The sequence below is a fragment of the Ictidomys tridecemlineatus genome, chromosome 4 (genome assembly GCF_052094955.1).
Source record: "Ictidomys tridecemlineatus isolate mIctTri1 chromosome 4, mIctTri1.hap1, whole genome shotgun sequence".
NCBI classification, from domain to species: domain Eukaryota; kingdom Metazoa; phylum Chordata; class Mammalia; order Rodentia; family Sciuridae; genus Ictidomys; species Ictidomys tridecemlineatus.
This window is the reverse complement of record NC_135480.1, coordinates 176631349-176654719: the sequence shown is the minus strand read 5'-3', so window position 1 is coordinate 176654719 and position 23371 is coordinate 176631349. Positions and strand designations below refer to the sequence as shown.

At 47.6% G+C, this 23371-nt stretch overlaps 1 protein-coding gene across 1 annotated transcript in view; it reads left to right on the top strand.

The window, feature by feature from the left end:
- Positions 1-14778: 14778 nt before the first annotated feature.
- The window catches only part of Shb (SH2 domain containing adaptor protein B), a 130372-nt gene continuing 121779 nt past the window's right edge, over positions 14779-23371 (top strand). The window contains exon 1 of the mRNA XM_078047844.1: positions 14779-16105. Coding sequence (XP_077903970.1) covers positions 15386-16105 — 720 coding nt within the window. The 5' untranslated portion in view covers positions 14779-15385. The remainder of the gene's footprint in view (positions 16106-23371) is intronic.

Genomic DNA, 23371 nt, shown 5'->3' with positions numbered 1-23371 from the left:
AAAAAAGGGCTGGGGATGTTGCTTAGTGGTTAAACACCCCTGGGTTCAATCCCCAATACTATAAAAAAGAAGAAGAAGAAGAAGAAGAGGCCCAATGGAAGCTTCATTGGCCCAGCACCCCACCTATACTCTCCCCTGGATTCCACACACGGGAAGCCTAGGAAGTACATACCCCAGAATCCCTGTCTACTAAAACATCAATGGGAAACCCTTGGCAAGATTGGGCAGGCAGAAGTCAGATTTTTGCTCCCCTGGCAGAGGCAATCTGTGGGCCTTAGGGAGACAGGACATTTTGCAGCAGGGACTTTCCTGAAAACTTCAGGCCTCAGGTCTAGAGGAAACGGAGGGTCATCCCTAGTGGCTTCCTGAGTTCCTTCAAGTTTTTATCTGTGAAAGCTACTGATAAAGCTGGTGGCCTTCCTTGACCTTTTTATGCCCAGACTTTCCTTTGACCTTTGACCAGATTTTTCAAGAACCTTGACTTCATTAAATTCTTTCCCATTTGAAATACCTGAGTGTTTCTCTCTGTGACTGTAACCACATACATGCAGACACCTCGGGGTAGACCAAAGGGAGGGGTCTGTCACTCTAATGGGAGAAGAAGGGAGGAATGCTCCAGGGGTCAAATCAAGAGCAACCACACTTCCCATGGGCTGTCAGATTTGGAGTGCTGGGGGAAAAGGAAGTCAAGAGAATATGGTGACAAGGGCTAAACTCTGAGGCAACCCATGGTAGTGTGCATAGGACAGAAACAGATGTGGGCCATGGAAAGGAGGCAGGGTCAATAGACCTGCCCTAGAATGGGAGGAATGGAAGCACAAAGATGCACCTGAGCGCTGTTAGAAGAATAGGACAGTTTTGTGTATTGCATGTGGCTCAACAATAGCGGCTGCTTACAAAGCTACAATTAATTATACATCAGCCAATCTGCTAGGTTCTCCACAGTAGCTACAATCCTGCAAGACCAACATCATCTACATTTACAAAGGAGAAAAACAGAGTTTAGCAGCATTAATTGAAATGCTCAAGGGCAATCAGCCAGAGGCCAGAGCCAGACTCCAACTTGCTTCTGTTTGTTTTCACAGTTTATATTCATTCCACTAATCTATGTTCCTTTTTCTTCCAATCATTGGTCCTTTGAACAATATAAAGGGCCAAAATTGATGTGAAGCTGGTGAGAGACAGAACAGCAAAGACTCTGCCCCTCTCCTATAAAGTCCTAAGAACACAATCATGAAGAAACAATCAGACAAATCCAAATTGAGGGGTGTTCTACAGAACAGCCAGCCTGGTCTCTTAAAATTTGTCCGAGTTGAGCTGGGCATCATGGCACTCGCCTGTGGTCTCAGCTACTCAGGTGGTTGAGGCAGGAGGATCACCTGAACCCAGGAAGTTGAGGCCTGGGCAACATAGTGAGAGCCCATCTCAAAAACAGATAAATAGGGCTGGGGGTGTGGCTCAGAGGTAGAGCACTTGCCTAGCATGTGTGAGGCACTGTGTTCGATCCTTAGCACCGCATATAAATAAATAAATAAAATAAAGATTAATCAAGAACTAATAAAAATACTTTTAAAAAATAGATAAATAAAACAGAGTGAAAAGACAGGTAAATACAGTAATTCTGAGCTTGCTCCTGAATAAATAAATGTATATGTGTGTGTGTGTGTGTGTGTGTGTGTATATACACACATATAAACACATTATGAATTTTGTAAAAAAAAAATTTGTGTTTAATTTGTATAAATTTTGTTTGAATTTTGTAAAAAAAAAAATTGGGAAAATAAATCAGATAATAGCTAAATAGTAATGCATTCATGTTAAGTTTCCTAATCTTTTTATTGTGCTTTTTTCTGAAAGAATGTCATGGCTCTTTGGAAATAAACTGAAATATTTATTAGTAAATCGATATAATATTTCCAAATAATTCTCCAATGGGTTTGCAAAATTAGACAGGCAGATAAGGTAGACGGACACAAGAAAGAGAGAGAGAGGGCAGAGGTGGCCAAATGAGAACAATTAAAGGGGTCAGTGGGGTTCATCGTACCGTTCTACAACTTTTCTGTACTTTTTCAAAATAAAGTTGAAAGAAAACATTTTCAATGCACCTATCCTCCCCCACCCACAAAAATATAAAAGAGAAGAAAAGAAGAAGACCTTTAAGTTGACATACCCGAGTTGACAAAAAACAGGATCTTCCACTTCCAGCTGTGTGATCCTCGAGCCTTCATTTCCTCAGCTGGAAAATGGCGCAGTAGTGCCTGCCACAGTGTTTCTATGGGGCTGAGGTCACAGCTCCCTGTGTGAAGCCCAGCACGGGGTTCTTGGACTACACCATCAGCACCTTTTCCCTTCCTCCTAGCTTATCCTCATTTTATCTGTAGAATCCATTAAACTGGGTGCGCAGGGAGACTAGCCCAGGATAAATGGGAACAACCTCAGAGCCTGGGGGTGCAAATCTAAGGGACAGGGCACCCCTGTGGAGATACTTACTGTAGCCTGCCTGCCTACCTGTGGTGCAGGCTGGCTGACCCTCTGAACACCAGAGCACAGGGACCTCAAGCAATCAAAAGCCAAAAATCCTCCAGCCCAGATACTGTCACCCATGACCCGGTTGTCTCATGCCACCCAGTTTCTCAAAGTGAGTCCTGGGCTCATCTGCAACGGAACTGGCTATGGTTCATGTATAAATATAGATTCCTGAACCCAACTGGGCTCTCCTGAGTTTCCCTGGGGTGGTCTTGGGAGTGCACATTCTAATTCTGAGGCATGCTCAGGTTTAAGTGCCCCTGACCTAACAGTGTGGCTGAGGTAGATATGCTGCTTTGTACTGAAATTGGTCCATTGGAAAAGCAAATTTCTGTGGTTAGCACCTAATAATAACATAAAGAGGGCTAGACCCACCACAAAAATGTCCTCAGATCAGAGCAAACGGAAATAGCAATGAAGCTATACATTAAGATAAAAGCAGGGGGGGATGGGGCCGGAGCTCAGTGGTAGAACACTTGCCTAGCATGTGTGAGGCACGGGGTTCGATCCTTAGCACCACATAAAAATAAAGAAAATAAAGGCTTTCTGTCCATCTACAACTACAAAAAAAATTAAATATTTTTTAAAAAGATAAAAGCAGGAGACTTAGGAAGAAAGCAGTGCTTCTCTCTGGCCTTTGCTAGCTCAGGTTTTTTTTTTTTTTTTTTTTGGCAGTTCTGGGGATTAAAACCAGGGCCTTGTGCATGCAAGGCAAGCACTCTACCAACTGAGCTATATCCCCAGCCCACTAGCTCCAGTTTTAAAGCATGTGAGTAAAACTCTGCCCCAGTCTCAGGAATGAGTAGGCCCCAGAGTCCAGAGCCCCCAGATCCACGGCTGTCTGTGCCTTAGGACTAGAGTGATCAGAGTGGGCTCTGAGCTGGGAAGCCTTTCCACCTGCTGTGCTGGAAAGCTACAAAAATCAACAGATCTCTCTTCTGCACACTGTGATACACAGGTGGTTCTAGCATCTTGTAAACTCTCAGAGCACCATAAATTCTAATGATCAAGGCACTCACTTAGGTACTGGTACAGATACCACCTGGATGAAGGAAACTGACAAGATCACCTGGTTTTCCTGTGGGCCTACCAAGAGCTCCTTATTGGTTCAGGAGGTGCAAGTGCCCAGGCTCCTTTTTCTTCAGGGGGCCAGACTATGTGGCCCAGAAAGTTCTTCTCATCTTGAGAAGTTTCCATTTCAAATCAGCCCTTGTTCACACAGACATCTAGCCCCAGGGTCTGAGTTATTTTTGGAGGCTCAGTGTTATGGTTTGGATATGAGGTGTCCTCCAAAACCTCACCTGTGAGACAATGCAAGAAGGTTCAGAGGAGAAATGATTGGGTTGCAAGAGTCTTAATCCAATCGGTGATTTAATCCCCTCATACGGATAAACTGAGAGGTAAGAAGTGGTAGGGTGTGGCTGGAGGAGGTGTGAATTGGGGCGTGACTTTGGACGTTAAGTATCTGGCAAGTGGAGTACCTGTCTGCTTCCTGTGAGCTGCTTCCCTCTGCCACACTCTTCTGCCATGATGTTCTTCCTCACCGCAAGCCCCAAGGAATGGAGCCAGCCTTCTATGGGCAAAGACCTCTGAAACTGTGAGCCCTAAAATAAGTTTTCCTCCCCTTAAATTGTTCTGGTTTTGGGGCTGGGGATGTGGCTCAAGCGGTAGCAAGCTTGCCTGGCATGCATGCTGCCCAGGTTCGATCCTCAGCACCACATACAAACAAAGATGTTGTGTCCGCCGAAAACTAAAAAATAAATATTAAAATTCTCTCTCTCTTAAAAAAAATTTTTTTTGTTTAAATTGTTCTGGTCTGATCCTTTAGTCACAGCAGCAAAAAAAAGCTGACTAAAACATTCTGTATGCAGCACTCAGACCTAGGGAGGTGAAGGCAAGGCCAGACAATGGGCTATCCCCACTCACCCTATGAAGACAACAGCCAGCCATTTGCAACTTTAACTGTCTTAATTTGCATGTCCCACCTAGCAAAGCCTCAAAAGATAGCATGATAACCATTTTCATTCAAGAAAAAAAAAAAATAGTAGTGGGAGAAAAATCATGCCTATTAAGCATGGAAGGTGACTTTTAAAATTTGTCTTTAAATATTATAGCCAAAGCAAGAAAATGAAAATTGCATCAGAAAAACTTTTTTTAATGTAGTTTAACATTGAAAAAACAAATCACTTTCCAAGTGGCAGGACTTAAAAGTAATATTTCACCTTTTTAGAAACCTCAAGTGAAGTTTGGAAATGAGAAGAATCGGATCCAACTCTTCCAATTTAGGGTGCTTTCCTGATTCCCTGGCACCTGAAGTCATTCACAAGTAAACCTGGGTGAGTTTAATCTTGGTGGTTTCAATGCCCTTGTCTTCTTTTTCTCTTGTTCCTGACATAAGACAGTGTGTGAAGCCTGAACCCTGAGCGGGTCTAACATCTGGACCACTCTGCTCCGAAAGGATGCTCTGCAGGAGGATGTGGGAGGAAGGGGTGGGGGAGCAGCAAGGATAGAGGCCGTGAGTGTTCCGCAAAGATGAAAGTGCCCTTCTGCATGTGGAATGGCTGCTACTTCTCGGTGGTGTGGTTTATTAAGGCCTGAGGTGAGAGCTCATATTGAGGAGCTGTGATTTGGTAGTTCTCTATTGGATTCAATTCCACACACCGTCACTCAGGGCCTAGTATGTGGCCACACTGAGTGAATCCTGGGGGTGGACAGAAATGAATAATGCACAGTCCCTACTTTTCTGCCCTCCAGACAGCTCTCAAGGGCAGCAGCCTCACACATCCTGGGCACCTGCTGTCCCCAAACTAATCAAGTTGTGGCTGTCAGACGCCATAGAAGAAAACCTGATGCTAGTGGAGTTGTTATATTCATGTCATCCTCAGTTGCAGGGAAAAAAAAAAAGCTGTTCTGTTCCTGATCTGCACTTGCTTCTTAAGGCAAAAGTGAACAAGTACAGCCTTCCTCTCCCCTGCTCTGGCCCTGCTTCCTGTCTGCCTCAGCACTGGCCTACTCTGCTGCAGGGCAGAAGCAACATCCCAGGGGCCCAGGTACTCTGCTGCTGCCCACTTGGCTGACCTACTATGCCCTCTGGCCTGCCCAGTTCTTTTCCCCAACACATTCACTTCCTCCTGGCCCATGGGCTCTACAGCTCCTTCTGCTGGGTCTTCGGGTTGCCTGACCAAGACCTTTGTGGGCCCCAGACCCATTTGGCCTACTTCTGACCCTTCCTGGTCTGACTTGACCTATTGCCAATAAGCCTCAGGTGCCGATGGTGGTCTTCAAGGCTGCTCTGTGTGGGACAGAAAAGCCACTTGCACTCTGAATTTGCAACCTCATAATTTATGCTGCCACTGCCAGATGGCAGGCCATTTGACCATTAAGATGCCTCACTGCAAAGCAATCCAATGAATTTGCTTTCTCAGCACCAACCTGTGGATCAGGCCCCTAAGTAAAGAGCCCCATTGTCATTCAAAGAAGCCTCAACATACTTCCTGTCCACTGGCTCTCAGGCTTTAGCACACATCAGAATCACCTGGAGGCCCACAAATCCCAATTTCTGATTAGGAGGGTCTGAGAGTCTGATGGGAAATTTGCATTTCTAACTGGTTCCCAGGCAAAGCAAGGTGTTACTCTGATCCAGGGAGCTCACTTTGAGAATCATGGTTCTAGTCTACCATTTTTCAAATTTGGCTGCACATTGGACTCAGGGAGTTTAAGACAGAGAAAAAAAAAAAAAACAATAAACACACCTGAATCAAATCCTAGAAATTCTGGGATGTAGACTGTTACTGGGTGTTTTATAAGCTCTGTAAGTGATCATCACATTTGGCCAGGGATAAGATCCTCCACCCTTCATTTTTCATCCGAGGCTGGACTAAGGGTGAGGTGCACCTCTATTGCCTACAGTGGCCCTCAATTAGGGTCACCAGTTAAGCTAGAGACCACCCAGTTAAATTTGAATATCAGATAAACCTCAAATAATAGTTAACTATCATTCTGTTCCAACTATTGCTTGGGTGTTTTAGTTTTTGTTTTATTTTCTATATCTAGTGACCCTTTCCTGAGCCACGTCCAGAACACTGAATGAAAAATAAAGATCTACTAGCTCTAGTTTTACAGATAGGGAAAGGGAGGCCCAGAGATCACCTAGGAAGTCAGGATGAGGACGACAGGAATTTTGTCCCCAGTCCTAAACTCTTTTCTCATTACAATTAACTGAGCTCTTGGCAGGGATTGTCCTCTTACTAGAAGGTTACTGTCAGTTGCCTGGAGGTGACTTCAAAGGAGTCAGTATAGTTTAGTCCTCTCTGCTTCATCCCAGTCCTCACCTCCACCCCTTTCTATTGCTGTCCTAGGGTATGGCCATTCTCGGGGCCATATGTTAATGGCCACCTCAGGGAGGAAGTGGACTGGAAGTGGTCCGGGGCAGAGACAGCTGTGAGTGAGAGCCATAATTGGGTAACACGAGGACAAGTGAGATTTGGCACAGGCAAACAACAGGCAGAGCATGTCGGGAGAGGCCCACTTAATGCACAGAGACACTTGGAATTAGTTGTAAATTCTCTGGGAAGAGATCAAGGCAGCGGCATAAACAGCTCAATTAAACTGTCGGCTCAATGCTCAGTGAGCAGTAATGGTCAAAACACAGCCTTTAATCTAGATATAGAGGATTATCTCCGGACCCTAATGAGATTCCTAAGATTAGTTGTACCTGATGTGGAGAGAACAGTGGCTGGGTCAGCAACACCACCACGGGGGACAGGCTTGTATATCAGCAGGACTGAGACTTATGTGGAAGGGCTACCTGGAAGCCACAATCTCCTTGGAGCCCCCCTCTGGGTGCTGGGGAAACAGGACTGAATCACAATCTGCTTTCTCAATTTCAGAGACAAGGTCTGGGAACAGAACTCCAGAACACATCTGCTTTAAAAATACAGCAAGTCAAAACAATATGGTCCTGGCATAAAAGCAGATACAGGGACAAGAACAGAATGGAGAGCCCAGAAATAAACTCAAGCAACCATAGTCAAGAAATTTGCAACAAGAACACACAACGGGGCGAGGGTAGTTTCTTCCATCAGTGATGCTGGGAAAATGGGATATCCATTTCAAAAGAAAGAAAGGTGCAGAGCGTTGTGGTCCATGCCTATAATCCCAGTGGGTCAGGAGGCTGAGGCAGGAAGGTGGCAAGTTCAAAGCCAGCCTCAGCAACTTAGCGAGGCGCAAAGCAGCTCAGTGAGACCCTGCCTCAAAATGAAAAAATAAAAAAGACTGGGGCACTCAGAATGGATTAAAGACCTAACCTAAGACCTGAAACTGTAAAACTCTTAGAAGAAAACACAGGAGAAAAGCTCCTTGATATTGGACTTGGCAATGATTTTTTTTGGGATAGCCTATCTCAAGGTCAGACCATAAAAGCAAAAATAAACAAGTGATAGTACATCAAACTGAAAAGCTTTTGCACGGTGAAGGAAACAATCAACAAAATGAAAAGGCATGCTAGAGATTGGGAGAAAATATTTTCAAACCATATAGCTGAAAAAGGGTTAACAGCCAAACTATAAAGAAAACTAACACAACTCAGAAACAACCAAAAACTAACCTAGGGCCTGGGGTGGGGGCTCAGTGGTAGAGCACTTGCCTAGCGTGTGGGAGGCACTGGGATCAATTCTCAGCACCACATAAAAATAAATGAATAAAATAAAGGTCCATCAACATCTAAAAAAAAAAAAAACTAACAGCAGCAAAAAAATAAACCTAAGTTAAAAAGGGGGCAAAGGACTTAAATAGATAATTCACTAAAGAAGACAGGAAAAATGACCAACATATATAGGAAAAGGTGCTCCAAATCACTAACCTACAGGAAATGCAAAATAACATCACAATATTACCTCATACCTTTTAGGGTAGCTATTAAAAAATGATAAGAGGGCTGGGTTGTAGCTCAGTGATAGAGTGCTTGCCTACCTCATGTGAAGAATTAGGTTCCATCCTCAGCACTACATAAAAATAAGTAAGTAAAATAAAGGTATTGGGTCCATCTACAAGTAAAAATATTTTTTTTAAAAAAAATAAGAGATTATAAGTGTTGGGAGAGTATGAGGAAAAGGAAACCTTTGTACATTGCTGATGGGAATGTAAATTAGTACAAGCATGATGGAAAACAATATGGAGATTCTTAAAAAAATTAAAAATAGAACTACCATATGACCCAGCAATCCCTCTGTTGGAATATACACAAAGGAAATAAAACCACCACTTTGTAAAGACATCTGCACTCCTATGTTCTTGCAGCATTATTCACGAAAGCCAAGATATGGAAACAACCCAAGTTTGTTGATAGATGAATGGATTAATTGTGATATGCACACAATGAGATATTATTCAGTCTCAAAAAAGGAGATCCTGCCATTTGCCACAACTGAGACGAACCGGAGGACATTATACTAAGTGAAACATAACAGACATAGAAAGGTTGCACACTGCATGATCTCCCTTATGTATGGAATTAAGAAAAGAAAGTCAAATACATAGAAACAAAGCAGTGAGGGGTGGGGATGAGGAGAAGGTTAAAGAATGCAGTTGCAAAGGATGAGAGGCCTAATGTGCAGTATGAGGACTATAATAAATACCACACTGAATTCTAGAAAAGTGCTAAAAGAATAGATGTGTTAGTTCGCTTGACTTGTCTATAGTAATCTTTTTGCTATGTGTATGCATATCAAAACATCATATCCTGCCGGGCACTATGGTGCCTGTAATCCCAGTGGCTTGAAAGGCTGAAGCAGGAGGATCACGAGTTCAAAGCCAGCCTCAGCAAAAGCAAGGCACTAAGCAACTCCGTGAGACCCTGTCTCTAAATAAAGTACAAATAGGGTTGGGGATGTGGCTTAGTGGTTGAGTGCCCCTGAGTTCAATCCCTGGTACCAAAAAAAAAAAAAAAAAAAATGAAAACAACCCAAAACAAGTATGTACCCCTCTACCCTCAAAATGCAGCTCCTCTGACATGCTCCCATCTCCAGGCTAACCCTAATAAGCGCTGGCACCTGGCTGAGGCAGACGGAGATGGCGAGCTGCAGCTCTCCATGAATGATCTCAACCATTCATATTCATTCATTCATTCCACAGTTCTCACATGCCTGCCTACCTACCACATGTCAGGTACCATTCTGGGCACCAGACATATGCAGTGAACAAAAGGGCAAAAATCCCTTTCCCACGTGGGACAAGACAAAAAATAAATAAACAAGAAAAATAAGTATACAGTGGGCAAACTGGGGTGAGCTCTACTCAGACAAATAAGACAAAGAAGAGGGGGAGCAGGCCTTGGCAAGGAACTGCAAGTCCAGAGACTGTGCCCACTGAGGCCTCCCTGAGCATGTGACATTTCAATAAAGACCAAGGGTAAGGGGCTGGGGTTGTAGCTCAGTGACAGAGCGCTCGCCTAGCATGTAGGGGGCACTGGGTTCAACCCTCAGCACCACATATGAATAAATAAAAAATAAAATAAAATAAAGAAGACCAAGGGTGAGCCACAGGGAAAACGTTCCAGGTGGAGGAGACTTCAGTTTAAAACCCCTAAAGCAAGAGGGTGCCTGGAGGTGCCCAGGAGCCTCCAAATATCAGACTGGAGCAGGAAAGAGGAGCAGCACAAAAAGGAGTCATGAGTTTCAGGGATCTTGGGGGCCATGGTAAGGATTTTGGCATTTAGTACTAAGGAGATGGGATTCAATGGAGGATTTGAGCAGAGGAGGAACATAGTGAAATTCACCTTCAATAGGATGACTGGTGGCTTCCGTGCGAAGCGGGTAGGAAAATGGTAAGAGACAACTGCTGTCATTCAGGCAGGAGATAAGGAATCTTGGCCCAGAGTGGTGGCAGTGGACAAGGTAAGAAGTGCTCAGATCCCACGTCTACCTGGCTGGAGAAGTTAGCAATGAAAGGAGTAGAGGATGAGCGAGGTTTTTGCTTCAGAACTGTATCTCCGGTCCAGACTCCAGTGCTGAACTTCACATCAGCTTATACAGATGACTAATGCCAAATCAACTATCAGCTCCCGTAAAATTCCCTTTTCTCTTTCCTCCAGTATTATCTGTCACTGGGAAGGGGCTGGTCACCATTCACCAAGTGGACCAAAGCCAGAGACCTGCAAGTCCATCCTCTAAAACGGCGTAGCCATCTTTCACTACACTATTGTTAGCCATTCAACAAGTAGGTGTTAAGTGCCTTCTGTGCACTATTTTCTGGTCCTTTAATATTTATAAGAAGGCATAGCACAGGGAATAACATAAACCAATTAGTTTAAAGATTATCCAGCCTGCTTTCTGTCCCTCCCCATGAAATGCATCCTTCACTCTGATTTTCAAATGATCTTTAGAGGATGCAGAAAAAAACTAGGTGATTTCCTTGCTCAAAGGCTATTACTGGCCAAGTGTAGTGGCACATGACTGTAATTCTAGCTACTTAGGAGGCTGAGGTAGGAGGATCACAAGTTTGAGGCCAGCCTCAGCAACTTAGCAAGGTCCTGTCTCAAAATAAAAAAGAAAAGAAAAGGGGGCTGGAGATGTAGTTCAGTGGTAAAACATCCCTGGGTTAAGTCCCCAGTACCAATAAACAAATAAAAACCATTGCTGACTTCCTGTTGCATTCAAGGTAAAGTTTCATTCTCCTTAGTTTGGTAGTCAGGACTCTCCTGACGGGACACAACCTTTCTTTGTACCTTTACCCTTTACCCACCATGTCTTACTAATTCTCAGCTACTCGTCGTCGACTCAAACCAGAACATTCACTATTGCCCAAGTGGTTTCTCACATGTTCCTGCTTCTATGCCCTCACCGTGGATGTTCTCTCTGCCTGAAATTTCCTTTCGTATCTAAATGTTGCCCATTCTTCAAGGGCAAGTCCAGATACCACCTCCCTCTGTGCTCTTCTCCCTGAGAATTACATTCCCCTTCCCATGTTTCATAGCTCTTTGTCCCTTGTTCTGCCCTGTGCTTCTCTTGCCTTGCCTGCACGATTACTGGTGAGAGACAGAGCTGCTGTCCCCAGAGTACTTGTGTATCAGCTCATCAGCTAAACACTCTGTATATAATTAACCCCCCTCAATATCCCTGCAATCCCCAGGCAGGGAACTGATATTAACATTCAACAGACTAAACTGAATGATGTTTCTTAAAAGAGGTAGATGAGTCTGTTGGGTTGGTGACATCATTTGGGGGGCCTCTATAAATGACATTGTCTTCCTCCAGGTACTGGAAGGGGTACTGAAAAAGCAGCTGCCATGTCATTGCCTTTGGTTAGTTCTTGGTTTAAAATAAGAAGTTGAGTAGGACAGAAACAGGGCCATCCAAACCCAACCCTTCCCATAAGAAAACTGTGGTTGGGGGGAGGATGTAAAAAGGCAAAAATGTCAAGAACGATGGGCATGGGGCTGGGATGTGGCTCAAGCGGTAGCGCGCTCGCCTAGCATGTGTGCGGCCCGGGTTCGATCCTCAGCAGCACCACATACCAACAAAGATGTTGTGTCCGCCGAGAATTAAGAAAAAAATAAAAATAAATGTTAAAAAAAAAAAAAAAAAAAAAAAAGAACGATGGGCATTTTTTATTTGCAGCAGTACATAGTGTTAGATTTGTGGTATCAAGAAATCGGGTACCAGTCCAAGCTGTGCCTCTGACTTGATCTCTCCCCTTCACTGGTTCCACACTTTCTTCTATAAAATGAGGTGGCTGGATCTCTGAAAAGACTCTATCTCTGGTTTTAGCCCTCTTTATTTTTCTGATCCTTTTCTGCTGGTTCTCCAAACCATGAAACACAACATCTTCCTTAGGAATCTTTTCTGTTTCCTTTCAGGATGATTATTTCTGACTCAATCTTGGAAGGTGTGCTTCTACAAGTTCCCAAAGGAAAACACCCATGAGGTTCTTGCCTGCTTGAAGTAAATACCACCTTGGGCCAGCCACCCCATATGTAACCTGGGAATAACATCGAATTGCAGGGATATTGAGGGGGGTTAATTATATACAGAGTGTTTAGGGGGTGAGCAGATACACAAGTACTCTGGATGTTCTTGGCATAATACCATAGCATTACAATAATTCTGGCTTGCAAATTATAGCCCAGCTGAGGCATCACATGGGAAAGTGGGTCTGACCCTTTGGCTTGCTGAAAGTAAAATGGAAAAAATAAGTTGTGAAATATAACTTCTCTTCCTAAATTTCTGGTAAAAGCAGAGATAACCCTTCCATGTGCAACCCACATGCAGGGAACATGCTTCCAGTTCCTGGAGAGGACTTTCTTGTCCCAGGAGCTCTGGCCCACTGCCAGGATCTAGCTGCTAGCTGCTTCTTTTCCAGGGCCTAAGCAGACAGGGGAAGGGAGGGAAATGGAGAGAATGGAGGGTGGATGAAAGGTGGGGTTTAAGACGAGGATGTCCTTGCTTTTCAGGTTTTCTATTGGGGATAGAATTATCTATGCAGGATAATTAAGTGCTTATGTGGCAAAGAAGTGATTTAAAGGGTAACTTGAGATGTTTAAGTCTAGGGATACCCAAAATAAACATCTTATCCTTCAACTTCTGGGTCCTCTCCCTATCTCCCCCAGAATATGCCCCCCCCACAACACACAACAGTTTTTGAGATTATTTTCTTGAAATACTAAATGAATAGATTTCAGGTAAGAAGTTGATGATGCTTTCTGTGACTGTGTGGGGATCACATAGTGCGTTTGGAAAATTCAACTGGCCACAGAGGATGACAGTGCAATCTGACCAGAGAGAGCAGCAAGTAGCTTGTTACTGAAGGAATATTTGCAGTCAGTCCCACCGCATGACTGTGTAGGGCTGAGTACACAGAGAACAGCCTTCAGAGTGAAACCCAAGTTGGAGTTCTGCTTCACCCCTGTGGTCTCAGGCCATAGTCTGAACAGGTTACAGAGAGAGAAAGAGGTAACCACTCTGGCCCTCTAGATCCAAGAGGTCTCAGACTGAGTTTGGCCTCAGCTCTAGGAGGCCGCTGATCTTGCTGCCTGTCATAATGGGTCCCACTGTTCCTAATACAGGATTCCGGAAAAACAGATTGCCCCAAGGCCCATCAATGATATACAGATAGCAGATGGAGAATATGGATTTGGGGATTGTTTTAGTAAATCAACATGCTTAGAGAATTTTCACTTCTCAGGTACCCACATCTTAGGGTCAAACTATATTCTGGGGTTGCATGACCACATCCTAAGTTGCACCCAGCCCTAGAGGCATCTACCTTGATTTCAGGCAAGATTTTGGTATTAACAGGGAGTCTCCAGCTTTTCCCCAGGAAAAGCTACCCTGAGCAAGCTGTGCCCCTCTTTCAGCCTCAGTTTTCCTCAGACCAAAGAATGGTCTTAACTTGCACCATTATGGTGTCATCAGCTTTGAGAATTGGCATCTGAGCTCGTCATCTGTGTGACTTTCTATGAGACCTCAGTTTCTCCATCTGTAAAATAAGGCCCTGCCAGCTCCTGCAACTTTAGGCTTTAAGCGTACCCACAGCTTGTTCCGCCAGGTTGGCAGTGAACCGGGTTAAAGCCCCAACTTCCTCAGAGGTGAAAAGGTAAGCAAACATTCCCACCTCCCCTTAGCCTGGCTCTGGGATTGGTGCCTGGTCCGGCCCCCGCCGCCTATCCCGTCCGCATCCGTCATCTGGATTGGTAATACTCTCATTAGCATAAAGATTCCTCCAAAGACCTGGCGTACGGTGACTGAACCGGAGTCTCTGTCCCTTTAAGGAGGGTTCCTAAGGGTATTTGGCACCGCATTTCCTCTACACGGGCCACGCTGTAAACTAGAAAGGTCTAGTGTTAATCTTCACTTCCGCCGCCTACTCCGACAGTGGGCATCCTTGGGGTGCACAGCCCTGGGCCCGGGGGACTGAAGACGCGTTTGGCCTCTGCAGGCTGCAGGGTCAGCCTGGCAACCTCTCGCCCGAGGCGGTAGCGGGCTGCCAACGAGGGAAAGCCCGCCGCGAAGCAGGACCCGGGCGCCCTAGGGCACGACCCGGGGGTTGGCGCCGAAGCAGCCGCAGGAGGTGGCGCGTGCTGGAAGGGAGACGTGCGCCCGCTAAGGACCCGGCGCAGGGAAGGCGGGGCTTGGCCAGCGGTCTGGCGGCCCTGCTCGCGGGACTGGGCGGGGCTGGGTCTGCGGGGGCGGGAGGCGGGGCGCGCGGTCCGGGGGCGGGGCCGCGGCGCGGGGCGGGCTCTGGCGGCAGAGTGTCACACACGCGGCGGCTCGGGAGGCGGCGGCAGCGGCAGCGGCAGGCGCCGCCGGGACGGGCACGGGCGCGCGGGCTCGGGCGGGCGCCGGCTGCCTCCCTCCTTCGCTCGCTAGCTCGCTCTCCTGCTTTTTCGCGGGTGGCAGGGCCGGACTCTCCGCAGCGCCCTCGGAAAGAAAGAAGGGGGGCTGAGGACGCCAAGTTCCCGCAGCAGCCACTGATCCCTGCCGAGGCGGAGGCTTGTGGCTCCGACGGGGCAGGAGCGCGCTCCGCGGCGGTGCGCACATTCAAAGCGTCCGCATTCGGGGTCGCCCGGGCCTTCTGCTCGCCGGGATCGCGGGCCGGGACCTTATGAGACGCGCCTGCGAGAGGCGCGAGATCCGAAGCCCGGGAGAAGAGCGGCGGAGGCGGAGGGCGGTGCTGCAGCTGCCAGAGTCCGAGAGCAGCCTGCAGGAGGCGGCGGCGAGAACTTGAACTTGGCGTCAGGAGTGGGCGCCCCGGACACCCCCCGCCGGGGCCGGGGCGCCGAGGGACCTGGGCGGCAGCGTTGTCCCCCGAATGGCCGCGGCGGCGGATCGGGCTCCCGCGCCGCGGCCCTAGGTGGCCTCTCGCCATGGCCAAGTGGCTGAACAAGTACTTTAGCTTGGGGAACAGCAAGACCAAGAGCCCCCCGCAGCCACCGAGGCCCGACTACCGCGAGCAGCGGCGCCGGGGCGAGCGACCCTCTCAGCCCCCCCAGTCTGTGCCGCAGGCAGCCTCAGCCACTTCGGCGTCCTGCGGTCCGGCCGCCGCCTCCTGCTTCTCAGCCTCGTCGGGCTCCCTGCCCGACGACAGCGGCAGTACGAGTGACCTCATCCGCGCTTATCGAGCGCAAAAGGAGCGCGACTTCGAGGACCCCTACAACGGGCCCGGCTCATCGCTCCGAAAACTGCGCGCCATGTGCCGTCTGGACTACTGCGGCGGCGGCGGCGGGGAGCCCGGCGGGGGCCAGCGCGCTTTCTCCGCCTCGTCCGCGTCAGGAGCTGCGGGCTGCTGCTGCGCCTCCTCGGGCGCCGGCGCCGCCGCGTCCTCGTCTTCATCCTCTGGCTCCCCGCACCTCTACCGCAGCAGCAGCGAGCGGCGGCCCGCCACACCGGCTGAGGTGCGCTACATCTCCCCCAAGCACCGCCTCATCAAAGTAGAGAGCGCCGCAGCGGGTGGTGCAGTGGATCCCCCGGGGGGCGCCTGCTCGGGCGGTCGCACCTGGAGCCCGACGGCTTGCGGAGGCAAGAAACTGCTCAACAAGTGCGCTGCCTCGGCTGCAGAAGAGAGCGGGGCCGGCAAGAAGGACAAGGTAAGGTGCTTCTTGGCCTCGCCCGAGGTTCCAGAGACACTTCGCACAGGGAAACTGAGGCACCGCTTCAGTACCTAAACCCTACATAAACTTCGACCTAGGACCGTGGGGCCAGGTCTCCGGTGCTGCCACTTGATTCTGCCCATTCCTTCCCGCACTCTCCCAGGTGCACCGTCCCTTCGCTGCTGTTCCTTAACACGTCCTCTCAGAGCCCACAGCCCTAGCGTGGGAGCCCCGCCCAGCCTTGCCTAAGGAAGAGGGACCCAGCCAGCCCTTCCGGCTCGCGAGTAAAGTCCAGAGAGTCAGGGCTATCACGGGCCCTCATTTTCTCTTGGGTCCCCCAGGCTTCCTCCTCCAACACACACACGATGTGTGGCTGGAAACTGAGGTCCAGAGCCGGGAGGGAATTCGATTTATTGTACGCAGTATTCTTGGTGGCAGATCCAGGACGGCTGTCCCTGAATATGTATATGTAAATCTTTCTACAAGCCCCACCCTCCTTGCCTTTTTTCCAAAGCCGGGTGGCCTATTGTGCTGGAGCGGCACTGGGAACCCCCCAGGCGAGCTTTTCTGCCTGAAATGCACTACCTCCAAGACTGCCCCACACTAATAGGGCAGTTCCTACCCCAGCACTCCCCAGGGGGTCCACCTGTCAGGTGGGCTGAAAGGAGACCCACCCCTCCGCTCTCACCTTCTTCCTTCCTGACCCCTTCCCCACCGTTGGATCCCAGGGGAGAGAGGGCTCTTTGTGGTAACCCCATTCCTAATATATCAGGCCATCTTAATCCACCCCTATTGAAGTAAGTGAGTTAATTCCAGTCAGAAGCAGCCTCCTCCTCTTCACACTCCTGAAGGCCTCCTTCCCCCATAAAATAGTACTTGTTCTGTCTACTTCTGGTGGAAGGCAGTGTTTTGATTGAATGCAAAGCCCAGTGGAAGAGCCCACTCCTTAGGGCAGGATTGCCTGGCTGTCAGGCCCCTGCACCCTTGTTCTCCCCCACATTCTCCTCCCAGAGATAAACTTTTGCCCAGGACTGGGTTGATAAAAAGTCTGAGTTCCTCTTAGGACTGGATGTCTGGACAGGAGGGAGACAGGCTTCTACCTGCCAGCTGGTGCTTGGAAAGGGATCTTTTTGTTTTCTTTGAGGAAGGAGTAAGGGGATGCCTTCCTTTAATTTTTCTGCCAGATCTCCTTTCTACAGTGTCCTGGAGTATTTTCTCCCCTGCTTGTTTTGCCAGGACTGGTGGTGAGGGCAGTCTAGAGCACCCCACCTCTCCTGGAGCAGTTTGGGAACTGGGAATACACCTTGGAAGCTTGAACTCTGGACTTGTCAAGCACCCAGGATACCACAGCTTGAAGACAGCTGGGAGCTAGGTGGCCACCCGGGCACTGCCTTGGTGAGGTGGGGAGATATCCCTGGGAGCCACTGGTTGATCTAACAGGAGAACACTGAAGAGGCCCCTTGCAGTCTTATGTATAGCCCAAACTTGGCTTCATGCACAGATTCCAGAGAACCTGGAATTTGGGGGTATAGAAGGCACGAGAAAACGCTCCCAAAGGTTGCAGCTGACATTTGGATCCTTTCCATCCCCTTCTTACCCACAATCACCAGCCAGCAGAGCAGAGCTCCTTCTTTTCATGCTGCTAGTGGTTCTGCCTCTCACTAAAGTCTTCTTTTGTGGCTTTTAAAACTTGAGTGAACATTCTTTCCCAATTACATTTAAGACTGTTTCAAATACGAAGGAATAATGTGTTTTGTAGCTGGAATGTCAAGTGTGTTTAAGACCTGGTCTCATTCTATCACCAGATATTTCTTGTAGGTATTCTCTGTGTCCTCCCTGCAAGATGCTAGCTACAGTGGGACCCCTTGTGGAGCTGATGTCCCCGTTGAATGCTGTGATGGGGGCTGTCGTGCCTGGTTGAATGCTGTGATGAGACCTAGTGTTACAGGAGTCAGCAAGGATACCTCAGAGGCAGAACCATTATTGAGCAGGAAGAATTGGGACCATAGATGACCTGCTACTTCTAAAGACCTGCAGGTGCTTCCTTCTCATCTAAGTTAGCCAAGTTTTAGCCAGCACTTGCTTTGTGTTCAGAGGTATCTTCGCCCAAGCCAGGAGATGAGGGAGTGAACGCTGCAGACTACACAACAGAAATCTCTAGCCTGAGCCTCAGGAGGTAAAGTCCCCATGATTGGGCAAGACCCTAGACAGGCAGCAGGTGCCAGGGGTTAGGGTCCTTGTGCGTTGAGCTCAGTGAGGGACAATGGATGGATTTGGCTGCCAGAGTGATATGGTCACCTCAGATATAACTTTTTTGGAACCAACTCTCTGGGCTACTTTTCACTACTAGGTTGTGACTTTGAACTCTTTGATCTTTTAAGAAGTTGTCCCTCTCAGGAGAAGGGATGGCAGTTACTAGGTGTTTTTCTACTGAGGAGGAAAGGAAGCAGCTGGGTAGGGAGGAGGCTCCAAGGGAGGGTCTGCAAGGCTCTCTCACTTTAGAATTTGCATTATGATAAGTTCCCTACTGATCTTTGACTGCTGAACCCGGGACTACACTTGGAGAAGCACTGATGCAGCTATGGCTTCTCTCCTTAACTGTCCGTCTGGGTCTTCTGACCTCTGCTACTTTGGGATGCAGAGAGTCCAGATGCCCTGTGTCTACCCTCTGTGTGTGGCCACCACCCCCACCACATCAGGCGGTCAGGAGGCAGTCTGTTTTTTACATTACTTCCAGCCAGACAACTTTTGGAAGGTCAGGCACACTGTGATCTAGTCCTGAATACCTCAGAGCCTTCCTTCTGCCCCCTACCCAAGAAAACCCACTTAGCCTTCTGTCAGCTCAGCTTTCTTTGATTAGTCCTTAGGGAATTGGATGAGCCTGTCAAGCCTGGCAAATGCCCCACTGTGTGCCAGGCCTGTGTTTGGTTTTAGCATCAAGCCTGAGTTGAGAGTTATTGAGGTGTGGAGTGGGTCTGTTGGTTAGCAGATCCTTCTTCTAGTCCTGCCCCCCACTACAGTTTATCTTTTGAGACCTCCATTCCTGCTGACCTCAGTTCCTGTGCTGCCCTCTGTCACACACTGAGGCACCCACCTGCTCTCCCAGGTGAGTCCTGGGGCACGCATATCTAGTCACATCCCCACCAGCATTCAGTCTGGGGCATTTTCCTTTTAGAGTCACTTGGAAGAGAAACTGTTTACTGTGGTGGTTCCTCCTCATCTAAGTTAGGCAAGCTTTAGCCAGAACTTGCTTTGTGTGCTGGCTAAAGCTTGCTTGTGAGACAGAAGTGGAATTGCACTGCAAGGGAGGGACAGCAGGCTGCAGAGAACTATGTCAGGCTAAGTGTGTACCTGTGTGCATGTAAGGGTATGCATGTGGGGGGGTACATATGTGTGCATGAACATGTATCAAACCCCAATATGTTCTTGGAAACCAGTGCTTTCATGTCATGGGTCTTGCATGGAGTAACAATGTGAGAGAGGTGGGGTCCAAACTTGGTACCCCACAGGTAGTCCCTGCAGACTGGAGAGCCACAGAAGGGATGTGCTCAGAGCCATGACTGAGGAACATCCCAGCCTCTGAATAGTTGCCAACATATGGAGGAAATGGAGCCGGAATTGGTGCAGTTGTGCTGTAGTTCAGATGAGAGATGCTGGGGGCTTTAGGTCCTGGGGAAAAACATACAAACTGTAGTAGAAATAGCATTCTTTCAAGTTGTGCCTTATTGAAGAGGAAAAAAAAAATGATAACAAAAACGGCCAGTGACTTGATGGATCTCCTTTGGTGAGACAGGACTCACCCAGTTATGTTTTCTTCCGAAGTCTTGTTTCTTTTATTATAATTAAGTAAATATTTCCACCACAACTGAGAAAGTCGAGATGCATCATGGTATCCGTTTTCCTGGGTTTTAAATACATGCTAATGTGTACCAACGCTTGAGATTTTGTCAGCATCCACAAAGTTGAGTTAAATAACACGTTTTCCATAGTTACGGAGTAAATAGTATCATGTCTTTTTTTTTTTTTTTCCTTTTTAAAAACATCTAGCAAAGTTTCTGAGCTGCCTGCTAGACAAGGGGAACTCAGGGAAATAAGTGGTAGCTAATTTCCAAGGATGGAGCTTCTCAATTTGCAGTTGAGTACAGTTGGCTGTGTATCCTGAGGTTCTGCATGTACAGATTTAACCAACTGCAGACCAAAAATATTTGAAAAAAATAGACTTTTCCCCCTTGTCATTCCCAAAACAAAGTAATATAATGAGTATATTCATAGCATTTACATTGTATTAGGTGTTATAAGTGATATAGAGACAATTTAAAATATACCAGATGATGTGCATAGATTATATGTAAATCCTATGCCATTTCATAAAGGGGACTTTAGCATCTTGGATTTTGGTGTATGAGGAGGGCCTTGGAACCTGTGCCCCACAGAGATTAAGAAACAACCTATAAGCTTCTCAACTTCTATTCAGTGAGACAGTGTCACAGCCCAAGGAAAATCAGGAGAAAAGGGTGTGCAAGGGCTTGGAGGACCTGAATGCTGGCCAGGGAAGGAGGATTTCAGGAGAAGGGGACATCTGAGCTGACTCAGGCATGAGGATCTGCAGGCAGAGAAGTGTGGAAGAGGGGCTGGAGGCTTGAGAGAGAGTGGTGGGAATAGGGGAGGTGGCAGAAGGAGTTGGAGCCCACAGAGGGAAGGACATGTCTCTTGTACCTTGGTGGGGATTTGTGACCAGTCATTTGCTTCTTTTCACATAAAATCCTTGATGTCAAACTTGATGGAAGCCAGGGTCCAATATCAGTTGTCCGTCATTCTCATTTGATTAACAGCCACATGCTTATATTCTCCAGTTGTTTAAATATCCTTGTTGGAGGGCTGGGGATCTATCTCAGTGATAGAACACTTGCCTAGCATGCATAAGGCCCTGGGTTTGATATCCAACACTGCAGCAACAACAATCAAGAAAGAGAGAAAGTGGGCTGGAGTAGTGGCTCAGTGCTAGAGCCCTCGTGTGACATGGGTGAGGCCCTAGGTTTGATCCTCATATAAATAATTGTGTGCATGTGGTGGGTACATATGTGTGCATACACCGCATATAAGTAAGTAAGTAAATAAATAAATAATCAATCCATTGACAACTAAAAAAAAGAAAAAAGTCTTTGTTGGAGAAAGTTAAGAGCAGCCGGGAGTGGTGATATATCTGTACTTCCAGTGACTCTGGAGGCTAAGGCAGGAAGATCACAAATTTAAGGCCAGCCTCAACAACTTAGACCTATCTTGAAATAAAAAGCTCTGGGGGTGTGGCTCAATGGTTAAGCACTCTGGGTTCAATCCCCCATAAGAATAAAGGAAAATAAAAAGTTAGGATCAAACATGATAGCTATGGTTTGGCTTGGTGACACATTCTCTTTGATGTCCCTCCCTTGAGAATAGTGTGAGAGAAGTGGTGCATATCAAATCCAGTTTTTGCATCGATTCTCCAGAAGGGAAATATATTCTTCAGACATCATTATAATCACTTACTTGTTTTTTTTTTTTTTTGATACTGGGAATTGAACACAGGGGTAGTAGACCTCTGAGCCACATCCCTAGCCCTATTTTGTATTTTATTTAGAGACAGGGTCTTACTGAGATGCTCGGAGCCTTGCCATGGCTTTGAACTTGCGATTCTCCTGTTTCAGCTTTCTGAGCTGCTGGGGTTACAGGTGTGTGCTACCATGCCCAGTTTACTTGGTTATTTTAGTCCTGACCGTCATGCTAGGTACTTGGTCCCAGTACTGTGCCAGCTGTTGCTGCAGGACAAGTCACCCCAACCTCAGGTTTTAAACCAGAGGTCACTAGTCCTCTTAAGGGCCAGGCCCAGATAGTAAATGTTTTCAGGCATGCAGGCCAGATGGTCTCAGGCTCCGTAATGACTGGTCAGCCCTGCTATTGTAACTTGGAAGCAGTTGTAGACAGTATGTTAATCAGTGGGAAAGCTGTGTTCCAGTAAAACTTTATTTACAAAAGCAGGCCACTGGCCCAAGGGCCGTAGTTTTCCACCTAGTCTTTAAACGATAAGTTTGTGGTCCATGAGCGGCACATCTGAGTAGCTTTCCTGGTCTCAGCTGGGCTTGCTCAGACTAGGGGACCTGGCTCGGCTTTCCTACATGTTTGGCAGGCTGATTGGATGGCCTTGGGCTGCAGCAATTCAGCCCTGTTCCATGTGGTCCCTCATCCTTCAGCACATGTTCATGTGGTGGCAAGGTTCCAAGAAAGGGCAGAAGCCCATATGGATTTTTTTTCTTTCTTTCATTGAAGTTATTTTTTTTTCTTTTCCTTTTCTTTCCTTCCTTCCTTTCTTTTTCTGGTACTAGGAATTGAAGCCAGGGGCACTTTGCTACTGACCACATCCCCAGCCCTTTCAATTTTTTTATTCTGAGGCAGAATCTTGCTAAATTGCCCAGGCTGGCCTTGAACCCCTGCCTCAGCCTGGTAAATATTAGGATTACAGGGGTGTGCCGCTGCGCCCTGCAGGTTTGAGGTTGCAGACTGGTGGGACTGTTCTTTCTACTGCATGCTCTTGACCAAAGCAAGTCACAGCTCAAGTTCCCAGGATTCCAGGAAAGAGGAGGAACTGGAGAGTCCCAAGGCAAAGGGCAGGGACACATGCAAGCCATTAATTAGGGCCTTCAATGGTATTCATCTACTGCAGGTAATATTACCCCATCTCATGGATAAAGAAATGGAGGTTTACAGAAGTTAATGACATACCTAATGTCACGCAGCTCCAAGTGACAGAACGAGGCTCTCGCCTGTGCAGTTGTGCATCACCTGTACGCTTTTCATGGACTTGTTCCAGTGTTTTCCATGGTGGCAATGGCGATAGAAGCTCAGCTGTTTACTGAGGTGTGTTGTATGTCCCCGTCTCCCCTCCGCTTACCCTTCCTCTCTGCATCCCTCAGCCTGATGGCCTGAGTGCTTGCTTCAGCATGGGCTTTAGTGCCCCTAGAAGAGTCCCAGAGCTGGCCCCTCTCCCTCTCCCGTCTGCCTTGGAGTTCCATAAAGGAGATGTTAATGCAGCACTGGAATTATTTTATAGCAAAATTCTGCACACAGAGTTGGCACATCCCAAAGGACAGCTGCACAAAACATGTGTCTTGTAACTGTCATGTCTTCTCATTCTAACACCAAGCGTTCCCTCCCTCCGAGGATCGGCCAGGCTGCATGTGCTCTGTTTTAAGAAAAGAACTGGTGGTACCTTGGCTCCTATCCACAAGG